We start from the raw sequence: 12,277 nt of genomic DNA, 5'->3' as shown, positions 1-12,277 counted from the left end.
AGGAAGGTCAGAGTGTTTTCGTCGACAGTGAGAGCTGTGAGGAGAACGTGACCCTGAGTGGCAGAGAAGCTTCACTGCTTTTCTGCTGTTCTGGGACCAGTGCATATGAACGAGGAGACAACAAGCTCTCTGAGTAAAATGCTAGAACCTCTCCTCAGATAGCCAGCGTATGCCTGTTCTACACGGCTTAAAGTCACAGTACACAGACCAGAAGATCTTTCCATCCTCTCTTTTCCTCTGTTTCATCTTCTCACAGACTCTAGGACACTTAAGGATTGTTTGGAACACAAGGGCTGTTTGCTACGTTCATGAAGGACACAGAGCTGAACAACACCATGATAAGAACTTGTTGCTCAGACAGGCTGGAGCTGATCACGTCATCAGAGCTGGACAACAAGCTGTTAACTGGACTCTGCTGATGTAATCATATTGATAAGTTCTGTCCAATCACATGTCATTTGCATAAATGTATAACTGCTTGAATGAAGTCGGAAGGGTTCTCTCTCTCTCTTTCCCTCAAAAAGTTTCTTTCTCTCTCTCTCTCTCTGGGTTGTGAATGTGTTGATCTATCACGATTTTATTACACTATGTGTTCACTCGTTGATTTACTTTTACTCTTTTCTAATATATATTTATTAATTTTTGTTCCTTTTATATATATCTGTAATGCTGAAACTATTTTTCCAGTAAACTTTAAAATATTTTAAACTCATTGGTCATCTTTTCATGTTCTGGGATTTGTCACATCCGAGTTTTATCTAAGTCATGCTGTGGCAAGGGTGTAGGAGCGGGCTTGATATTGGGGGGGGGGACACATTTGCCAATATGAACCCAAGCCCACCCTATAGTTTCCTAGAACAACATTTGTGGAAATTACTTTAAATTAAAAGTAAATTATTATTATAAGGTGATTTTACAACCTAAACAGGTTACTCCACGTTACAGTTACTGTTACTGAAGTCTGAATTATATACATATAACAAAAATTATCAGTTATCACCTAATATTTAAAATAATATAACAGATTTGGTTATTATTATTATTATTATTATTATTATTATTATTATTATGTATTGGCATGTCAATTCTGTCATATATTTACATTTTCTCCTGCGCTTTTATTTTTTTTTTTACTGAGAGCTCTTCTTAAGATGGTGTCCTTTTATGTAAAAGAATGTAACTTTAAGTTTCATAGAGATTTTTATAAAAGTCAGGACATGTGGTCTTACTGTGAACTACAAATGAACAGAAGACATGTTACAGCAGTATTTCTCAACCCTGTTCTTACATATTCTACTGCATATTAACACTGTTCTGCATGTTCTTGAGCTTCCTCTGCTTTAAAGGCATTTAATAAAGTGGTGGTATGATGTGTCTAATACACTGCTGGATATACATGATTAATTTAGGCTCCATAGGGGGCTAAAGGATTTTAACAGGTAAACTCAGTAAATGACTGTTTATTAGCTGATCAGGTGGATCAGGTGGAAAACACAGATTTAGGGCAGTGATCAGGGTTAAGAAACTGCTTTAAACTACAAACATAAAGTACTGTACTAAATCCTGGCTAGTTAACTAGTTAGTTAAATTCATTTTCGTTCATTATAGCTCACACTAAGTCCTGCAATCCTAAATTAAGAAACAGTTTGAAAATGAAATAGTGATTAGCTGATCAGGTACAGGTCAAGTTGAACATTACATATATATTTTTTTTTCTTTAACCCTGACTCCCTATCTAATTAATTTAAGTTAAACTAACTCACTCTCACAGCTGCAGTTTATTAATCACAGTGGGTTTAATCTGTGGGCTGATTCAGAGACGTGTATTTTTAACCAGTTATCAGAAACATATCATCACAGTTTACGTGGTTAGCCTATCGTTACCTTTCTGTTAGAAAAATCTCCGTATATCCAGATCTGTTTTAAAATCAGCTGAAGCGGCTGCAGCCCGATCCCGCTGCTAAATCTCACAGCGAGGGGGCGGGGCTTCCCCAACAGCAAACTGCCTCTGCTCCTCCGATTGGTCCGGTCTGTCTCCTCATTAATATTACGGCTGATGTGAGCGAACTGATTTCATTTTTGGGGGGGACAAATCCACCTATTTCTAATATTGGGTGGGACATGTCCCACCCATCCCCCCCGGTTCCTACGCCAATGTGCTGTGGTAAATTACCCTACACTTTATTTCAAAAACTCATATTTTCATATTTTCATAGTTTAACTTTAGGCTACCATGTTTTTACCATGTTGTACCATATCCTATTCTTACCATTTTTTTCTTTTTCCCATGATTAACCATGTTTTTTACAATTGTACCATGCTTTTATTTTTTTACATGTTCTTACCATGTTTTTACCATGTTTTCATAATTTTACAATGTTTTACCTTTTTACCACGATTTTACAATTTTACCATGCTTTTAATTTCATTTTATCATGTTCTTAACATGTTTTATCATGTTTTCACAATTTTACTGTCAGGTCTGGTGCTGAAAGCGTTCCTGTCTCTCCCACATTCAGCGCTGCAGATGATCTCCAGTCTCCCAACTACACTTCCCACAACACACCACACTCTGACATCACGCACTCACCTGATCACCTGCCACCACCCGGAAGCCCTGAATATTGATTACCCACACTATAAAAAACCCCTTTACTTACACTCTGTGCTGCCGAGTAATTGATAGGTTAGCCCTCATTACAAAGCGTATTCCTATAATTCCTATCTTTGATCTTCTGGTTTTGATTCCCTGGACTGTTATTCCTCAATTCTGATTTTTGCCTTCTCCCTATTGGTGGAACTCTGTTTATTACTTGGACTGTCACCATTTCTGATTTTTAGATTACCTCTGTTTTTTTGTCTCCCTGTGTATGAACTTTGGACTGTCCCTCACTCTACTGTCCCTGACTACCCCGTTATTGTATTTATATCAGCTCTATTTAATAAATACTTCTTTATACTGCATCTGCGCTTGTCTGAGTACATTTACTGTCTTTAATTGTTTTGAATTTTACCACATTCTTAACATGTTTTACATTTTTACCATGTTTTCAATTTTTACTACGTTTTATTTATTTTTTTTTACAATTTTACCATGTTTTCATTTTTTACCATGGAGTAGAAAGTTCAGATAATTCTGTAAAAGAAAAGTAAAATAATTACTTTAGTAAAGTATAGATAATCTACATTACTGCTTAAGTAATGTAATGAAGTGTATTATGTAGTAGAACACTAACACTGTTAAAACACCAGTAGTACAGAACTACTAACACAGGAAATAAACTCTCACTCTCAGCCAGACTGAATTACTGTAAAAACAAAACCTCAAAATAACCTGCCAATACATTAGGACCAGCACTGACTGCAGATCAGCTTACCTGAAGATCCACGAGGGAGAACACTGAGGATCAGCAGGACATACCCTATACACCACATCTCTCTACCTGTCTGTCTCTCACTCTGTCTACCGTTTCTGATTTTTGGGTTACCTCTGTTTTTTTGCCTCCCCCTGTATGAACTTTGGACTGTCCCTCTCTCTGGTACGTGCTATTCCTCTCTGGCTGTTGTTTGCTCCCGCTGACCTTATTTTTCAGTCTGACCGAAGGTGCTTTTTCCTCAATAACTCCAGACCATAAGACCTACATTCAAAATTATTTTTTGTTGTATTCCTTGGGTCCATACCTACAACTTTCCAATTTGAACCATGCACTTTCGCCCACTTAGATTTTTTCCTAATTTGCAAACATTTTGCAAACTAGTCCTAGGTATTTTGACCTGTTTGGTATCAAAATACTCGTTAGAGCAACTAGTTAGGGCTTCAATATTCATGAAGAAAAAGTTGAAATTTGTAAACAATATGGCCACCATTTGCGAATTAGTCCTTCCGGATATATGCCCCATTCACTGCAACAGTTAAATCTGGAACACTGTTTCTCAGCAACCGTGCAACCTAGCAACCTGAAACTTTGCATACAGACTCTATCATGTCCAGCCATCAACCAATCTGTGCATCCTTGGAATTTCTAACCTAAATTGCTGTAACTCTGCAGTATTTGCTCTAATAATCTCACAAGGTTAAACACTTCTGTACAAAATCACTGTGATGAAGCGCCATTTAATTCAGAACTGGATTTAAAACTACTTTGTAATAACATGTCATGTCAGAAAATGCACTCGTTTGGGTTAATTTCAACTTGTTTGGTCAAAAACTTCAGCTTATTTTAAAAATGTCAATCTAAAAACCACTTTGTGAACATTCTGGTTGAAGTCTCCTGATAAAAAAACATAACATGTAGACGCCTTTTGACTAATTCTAACTCACTTAATGAATATTCTACAAAGTTCAACAGATTTGTATGTGAATTTAAGCACTGATCATGTTGAATGACCTTTGTCCATCATTAATAACAGGTGAAAGACTTTTGATAATCTATAAATGTGACAGAGTGTCTCCAATTATATTAGACCTTCTTACACATCAATATTCTATGCTCTAGTAGACACCGTTGTGCAAGTTAGTGCTTGAACCCGCTGATTGCCGCTTGCGGCTGTATTTATTATTATTCTTTTTCTCCTGAAAAAGCATATCTACAGCCTAAACCGTAAGTCGTAGAGACATGACACTTGGTAGGTAGTTGTAGGATCAGTGCATCTTGGCGGACAACAAAAATTGCACCAATTGGTCGTGTGGTGGCGCTATAAACAAGGAAATTCCTTTTTCACATTTTTCTCAATAACTCCAGAACCATAAGACCTACAGTCAAAATTATTTTTTGTAGGTCAATACCTACAACAATCCAATTGGACCATGCACTTCCGTCTACTTAGATTTTTTGCTAATTTGCAAAACATACTTTTCATCAAAATCACCCTCCTGTGCTCTAGTAGGCACCATAGTGCCAGTTGGTGCTTGAACCCGCTGATTGCTGCTTGCGGCCATATTTATATTTTTATCTGCTCTATTTAATAAATACTTCTTTATACTGCATCTGCGCTTATCTGAGTACATTAACTATCTTTAATTACGTCTTTATTTTTTTTTGAATTTTTACTTTTTTTTTTAAATTTACCATGTTCTTAATATGTTTTTACCTATTTACCATGTTCTTAACATTTTTTTACCATGTTTTATTTTTACATTTTTTATGTGTTCTTAACATGTTTTTACCTTTTTACCCTGTTTATAACATGTTTATACAATTTTACCATGTTTTTATTTTTTTCAATAGTTTCTTACCATGTTTTTACCGTGTTTTTATATTTTTTACAATGTTCTTAACATGTTCCTACCATGTTTTTACCTTTTACCATGTTCTTAACATGTTTTATACTTTTACCACGTTTTTTGTTACAATTTTACCATGTTTTTCATTTTTTACCATGGAGTAGAAAGTTCAAATAACTGTGTAAAAAAATGTCAAATAATTACTTTAGTAAAGTATAGATAACCTACATTTCTGCTTAAGTAATGTAATGAAGTATATTATGTAGTATAACACTGACAAACACTGTTAAAACACCAGCAGTACAGAACTACTAACACAGGAAATAGACTCAAACACACACTGAATTACTGTAAAAATAAAACCTCAAAATAACCTGCCAATACATTAGGACCAGCACTGACTGCAGATCAGCTTACCTGAAGATTCACGAGGGAGAAAACTGAGGATCAGCAGGACATACCCTATACACCACATCTCTCTACCTGTCTGTCTCTCACTCTTTCTAACCTTTCTGATTATTAGAACTAATCCAGAACTCACACCCGATGTACTGTTTATTGTTGTTGGTGATTTCAATCACATTAACCTGAAGGCTCTGCTGCCCAGCTTTCACCAGCAGATAGATAGATAGATAGATAGATAGATAGATAGATAGATAGATAGATAGATAGATAGATAGATAGAAACAGGCAGACATAGATAGATAGATAGATAGATAGATAGATAGATAGATAGATAGATAGATAGATAGATAGATAGATAGATACTTTATTGATCCCCGAGGGGAAATTCTTGAACGTGGACTTTCCAACCCGTTGAGCTAACCTGCTGGATTGTGTTTACTCTAACATTGCCGGTGCGTACAGAGCAGAGCCCCGCCCCCACTACGGCTACTCAGACCACATCTCTGTTATGCTCATCCCAGCATACAGACAGCTCATCAGACGTGCCAAATCAGAGAAGAAGCAAGCAACAACCTGGCCTCCAGGAGCCATCTCTGCTCTTCAGGACTGTTTTGAGCACACTGACTGGGACATGTTCAGAGAAGCTGCTACTTCTGATGACTCCATCACCATGGAGGAGTACACAGACTCAGTGACTGGCTACATCAGCAAGTGCATTGAAGATGTTACTGTCTCCAAAACCATCACAACCCGCCCCAACCAGAAGCTGTGGATGACTACAAGGCCTTTAAGTCAGGGGACAAGGCTGGCCTCAGAACAGCTAGAGCCAAGCTCACCCTGGGGATCAGAGAGGCAAAGCTCACCTACGCAAAGAAAATCCACGCCCACTTCCAGGACACTGCTGACACTCGGCGTATGTGGCAGGGCATCCAGACCATCACTAACTACAAGTCACCTCCACCTGCTTGTAACAGTGATGCCTCCCTTCCAGATGCACTGAACTCCTTCTACGTGTTAGATGGGTGAAAAAAAGAGTTTATTTGATATAATTAATTTATATTATAAGTGTGTATTATGTGGTATTGCTGTGTAATTTATTTTGAATTCTGTTATTTGCTGGGATTGTGGTTTATTTTGGATTTTGTTTATTTGCTGTGATTCATGTGCTGTGTTTTGGGTTTGTTTATCACGGACTTCCTTAAGACCATCTAATTACCTGAACAGCTGAAACTGCCCTTGCAATTAATTATTGATTTTTTTTTTTTGCCAATCAGAGCAGCGGGAGGACGCGGAATGTCTGGACTCTTATTTTAAAAGGGTGGACTTTTATTGGGGGAGACAGAAATCGGTGACAGCACCCGGGCAGGAAGCGGAGCTCGTGAAGGCAGCGCGAGTCGGGAGTGCGCAGGCCCAGAAGCAGCAGCGGCAACGGTGAACTCGGCGTGCCGCGTGGTGAGGACGCCGTGGGAGAACGAGCCGGAGTACGGACTAAAGTGGGCACCTGCAGCGGACCTGGGGGCTGCTGGAGACGGAGCATACGACGGCGGCCATTGTGAGCGCGTCGGGTCGAGCCATACACTGAGGGCGAGCTGCTGAAAGTTCTGGGTACAGTTGAGACTGTGCCCAGAGCGGTGTGAGTACAAACAGCATTGTTAAATTCAGTGTATGTGGCTGCAGAGCTGCTTTTATGAGGAGTATTACTCGGTGACTGGTATAAGTTCAGCTTAGTTTTATTAATCCTTGCTATGCTATGATTGAAGCTGATTAGCCCAAAGGGAACTGGTTACTGTTCAGCCTTTTCTGTGTCCTGTTAGAGCCGTGCGTGGACGCCTGTGGACTGAAGAGTGGGTTCCGCCTGCCTGGGAGTTGGTCAACTTAGAGACTGGGACATTTATAATTGTTTTGAGTATTTTGTTTATTGTTTTCTTTTTTTGTTTGAACTGTTGTTCCAGCCTAAGGTCTTAAGCTAAGGCTATATCTATTTTATTCTACAACATGCATGATTTTAGCTGGGTTTATATTTAAGGGGAACAATTATAATAAAGTTTGTTTTTCTTATTTTGTTGTCTCCTTCGGGTTATTTCACTGGTATATACTATATTCCCTCCCATACTGAACCATTTAGTCTAATAATTGAGCTAGGCTAGTTCCAGGGGTTATTTGGAGTGTGTGGTGTTTATTGGTGACATTAAGGGCATGATTGTGTATGGTAATTAGATCCCTTTGTGGATTAAAACTCTCTGGGTAAAATCCAGGGTCCTTTTTCTTTTAAGAGGTTCTTTTGTGTAATTAATTCAAACTCTGTGTTTATAGTGGGTTTAGAGCCCTAATACACACACCCTCATTACTAGAGGTGTGCCAAAAAATCGATTCACATAAGAATCTTGATTCTCATTTACTACGATTCAGAATCGATTTAAAATGTCCCAAAATCGATTCTGAGGGGCGGGTTTTAGACTGATTTTGGGCTGGGTATTTTTGTTGGACCTGGCAACCCTGGGGATAGGGCTTGTCCCTTCAAACGGAGATCTTCCAGACACACACAGAGCGTAGGTGTTTGAGAATCACCGGTAAGATGGCAGAACAAGCACTATATTACCTTAGATTAACGTGTAGTTTCAATGTTTTATGGCAGAATGCTTCATAACAAGCATAAAAAAGATCGCTAGTAGTTAGTTTCAGTAACTGTTAGCTAGCTAACTAGCTAACTTTCCAGTTCCACCTTAAATAACGCTACAGGTGGCAGCGGGCTGCAGCATTTAAGGCGGAACGGAAAAATAACAATAAGCTAATCAGAGCTAATTTCAGCTCCTCATCACAGAGGAATTAAGGAATGGACAATATGAATTAATTTCTCCACCTCCTGCCCCCTTTCTGAAGAAATACAACGACCTTAAAGTTAACTAGTTAATCAGCAGCTGCTCCTGAACTTTAGCGCTTCACTGCTATCATCACATCAGCCCAGCAGCGTCACCTACACACCACCGCTAGTAGCCTGGTAATAAAGCAGTGTTATTTATTATTTATTTATTGTTCATTAACGTCATTGTGATATCCCAGTGATTTCTCTGTCACTGAGGACCCACATTCCTGCACATTTTATTGTTTTTGTAACACATTACTTGCTCCAGGACCAGTGTATATTATGGAGGGTTTTTTTTCAATAAGATTCATAAGCCAGAAGCAGAAATTTTTATAATTCAAATCGTTTTGAATCAAAAATCGATTTTGAATCGAATCGTGGCCCCCAAAATCGGAATCGAATCGAATCGTGAGATAGTAAACGATTCCCACCCCTACTCATTACGTCCCTGGGACATACGCAAGGAAGACCACACCTCCTCCAAATGACCAGATACTGTACCTGTCCTCAGCTGATGTGCGGAGAACTCTACTCAGAGTCAACCCACGGAAAGCCTGGCTCTCACCCACCTGGACAACAAAGACTGCTATGTTCGAATGCTGTTCATCGACTTCAGTTCAGCATTCAACACCATCATCCCTCAGCATCTGATCGAAAAACTGAGCTTGCTGGGCCTGAACTCCTCCCTGTAACTGGGTAACTGGACGTTCTGGACTGAGAGACGACAATCAGTCAGGATCGGAAACAACACCTCCAGCACCACCATACTGAGCACCGGCGCCCCCCAGGGCTGTGTGCTCAATCCACTGCTGTTCACTCTGCTGACTCATGACTGTACTGCAAAGTACAGCTCAAACCACATCATCAAGTTCGCTGATGACACAACTGTAGTTGGCCTCATCAGCAAGAACGAGTCAGCATACAGAGAGGAGGTGCAGTGGCTGACGGACTGGTGCAGAACCAACAACCTATCTCTAAATGTGGATAAAACCAAGGAGATGGTTGTCGACTTCAGGAGAGCTCCAGGTGTCCACCACTCGCTGAACATCAACAGCTCTGCTGTGGAAATTGTGAAAAACACCAAGTTCCTCGGTGTTCACATTGCAGAGAACCTCACCTGGTCCCTCAACACCAGCTCCATAACCAAGAAAGCCCAACAGCACCTCTACTTCCTGCGGAGACTACGGAAAGCACCTCAACACCTCAGAGCGCGAGACCCTACAGCGGATAGTGAGGACAGCTGAGAAGATCATCAGAGTCCCTCTTCCCTCCATCACCGAGATCTACACCACACGCTGCATCCGCAAAGCCACCAGCATTGTGGATGACCCCACCCATCCCTCACACGGACTCTTCGCTCTGATGCCGTCCGGCAGAAGATACAGGAGCATCCGAGCCTCCACTACTAGACTCTGCAACAGCTTCATCCACCAGCCAGTCAGACTCCTCAACACACAGAGCCTCTACTACCAGACTCTGTAACAGCTTCATCCACCAGGCAGTTAGACTTCTCAACACACAGAGAACGAGCTGAACCCCACCCCACCCACCACACTCACACTAAACTGAACTGAACACCCACCCCCATTTACACACACAAAGACTGAACTTCACCCACACAAACACACACCCACTCAGCACACAGAGACTGAACTTCACCCACTCAGCACATAGAGACAGACATTACTTTATTCCTTTCAGCAATATTTGCTGATACTCTCAATAACTATAATCTCTGTACCTCAGTAACTGCTGTAATCATGTCTGTTCTATATGTTACAGTATGTCACACATCTCTGCACCTTATCCTCACTATACACTTTATTATACCGTATCAGTACTGCACTGTCCTGTCCTTAAATTGTCTCGTCTTTTGTATTTATTGTATTTATTGTTATTTAGTGTTATAATTTTATAATTTTATGTTGCACTGTCGTCACTCCTGCACTTTATGTTGTCTATTGCTTGTTGTTCTATGTTGCACCATGGTTCTGGAGGAACGTAATTTCATCACACTGTGTACCTGTACTCAGATGTACTGACAATAAAAGCCTCTTGACTTGACCTATTTAACCATTTAAATTAATTATTTAACTTAATCAAGCAGCACTGTGTACATGGAAAACTGAACAAACACCCACATTAAAGAAAACTGTATTATAAAATGTAAAAAATATTCATATTTAAGGTGAATTTCTTCATACATGTAATAAAATGTTAATTCAGAGTACATCTTATGTAAAAATGTATTGTTACCATTGTTCCCCAGTGTTTGTGTCATGGTGTGCACAGAAAACAAACAAGTACAGATACTGTTTAAATGTTTATTAAAAATAAACAGAGGTAAATCGTTGGTTGGTACAGGAAAACAGATCAAATCAAATTTGTATAGCGCTTTTTACAACAGGTGTTGGCACAAAGCAGCTTTACAGAAACATGATTACAGGACAAAGAATCAGGCAAAAGATTAAACATAGAATATACATAATACAGAACCCCCAGTGAAAAACTCCCTCAGAGCTGCAGGAGGAGGAAGAAACCTTGGGAGGACCAAGACTCACATTAAAGGGGGGACCATCCTACCACTGGTCAAACGGCTTTTAAATTAATTTTAAAAAGTCTTTCATACATCCACATAGGTTTTATATATTCAGGTGTATAGCAGCTCCACTAATGGCTTATAGAGTAAGATGGATGATGAGCAGCTGATCTGTGGTGGTGGATGGAGAAGAGCTGACTTCAGAAACTTCCAGTCTGGCCAGACAGAGGACATGAGAGCCTGAGGGTCCAACATCCCTTGGTATCGGGGGTCAGACAGGTGGGCAGTCAGTAACTCGGAGGAAGGCAGAGAGATGGAATTGGTTTTGACTGGATTTATGTAAAACAGAGAATATTAAAACATTTTCAGAGTGTGGCAAATGACTCCGGCAGATCTAAATAAAACAGCCTAACTAAAGGCAGAGAGCCAGAAGGTAACATAGACATGGAGGCTCCCTGAAACACCAGCATCCACCCACTCCACCGTCCACAAACCTGAGTGACCGTGTGCAGTGGGAGAACAGCAGCACCAGCATCTCAGTTTACCACAATTTCCTCTGTCCATGAACCCCTGGATCTGCAGCCTTATCTAAAGGGAAAAAACATAAATTACCAAAAGCTAAACTAAACAAGTAAGTTTTCAGTCTAGACTTAAAGATTGAGACTGTGTCTGAGTCCCGAACATATTCAGGTAATCATCACAAACAGAAGCAACGTAGACAAAACCAACAAAAACAGTCCAGAGTTCATACAAGAGATATCCAACAGCAGAGATAATCCAAGGGGCAGAAGTGAAACACAGTCCAAGTCAAACAAAATAAATCCAAAATCAGAGGCAAAGGCAAAAATCGGCGTCGAGAAAACAAAAAGCAAGGTCATACACAAAATAGCAGAGATAAGTAATTCAGAAACGCTTTGTAATGAGGTACGCAGCACAGGTGTGTGTGTGTGGTGTGCTCTTAAATAGTGCCTGTAATCAGTATTCCGGACTTCCTGGGGGAAACAGGTGAGGTGTCATGTCATCAGGTGTGTGTGTGATGTCAGCGGGTGGTGCGTTCTGGGTAGTGTAGTTGTTAGACCGAGAACCTCCGTCAGAGCTGGGTGTGGAAGGAACAGAGGAGCCTACAGCACCAGGCGTGACAGTTTGTATTAAAGTTAAACTCAAAAGACACTTTATACTCATATTGGCCCAAATAATACACAATAAAAATGTAGAAAACATCAAAATCAAAACCTTTTTATTGACA

General features: G+C 40.0%; 1 protein-coding gene and 1 long non-coding RNA gene across 3 annotated transcripts in view; one reads left to right on the top strand and one right to left on the bottom strand.

Moving 5' to 3' along the window:
- The window catches only part of siae (sialic acid acetylesterase), a 44,880-nt gene that overhangs the window by 16,271 nt on the left and 16,332 nt on the right, over nucleotides 1-12,277 (bottom strand). The window contains exon 1 of one of the 2 annotated variants that reach the window (XM_049483767.1): nucleotides 3,378-3,450. The exons of the other annotated variant lie outside the window; for it this stretch is intronic. Within the exon in view, the coding sequence (XP_049339724.1) occupies nucleotides 3,378-3,435 (58 nt within the window). The 5' untranslated portion in view covers nucleotides 3,436-3,450. Of the gene's footprint in view, nucleotides 1-3,377; nucleotides 3,451-12,277 lie in introns of those variants that run through there. 2 annotated transcript variants of the gene reach the window in all.
- LOC125804632 (uncharacterized) lies at nucleotides 6,582-7,687 on the top strand. Its single transcript, XR_007440791.1, has 2 exons — nucleotides 6,582-6,651; nucleotides 6,904-7,687. It is a non-coding gene; the product is annotated as an uncharacterized LOC125804632 (long non-coding RNA).

Source organism: Astyanax mexicanus, chromosome 9 (assembly GCF_023375975.1).
Source record: "Astyanax mexicanus isolate ESR-SI-001 chromosome 9, AstMex3_surface, whole genome shotgun sequence".
Lineage (NCBI taxonomy): Eukaryota > Metazoa > Chordata > Actinopteri > Characiformes > Acestrorhamphidae > Astyanax > Astyanax mexicanus.
This window is presented reverse-complemented; position numbering and strand designations above follow the sequence as displayed.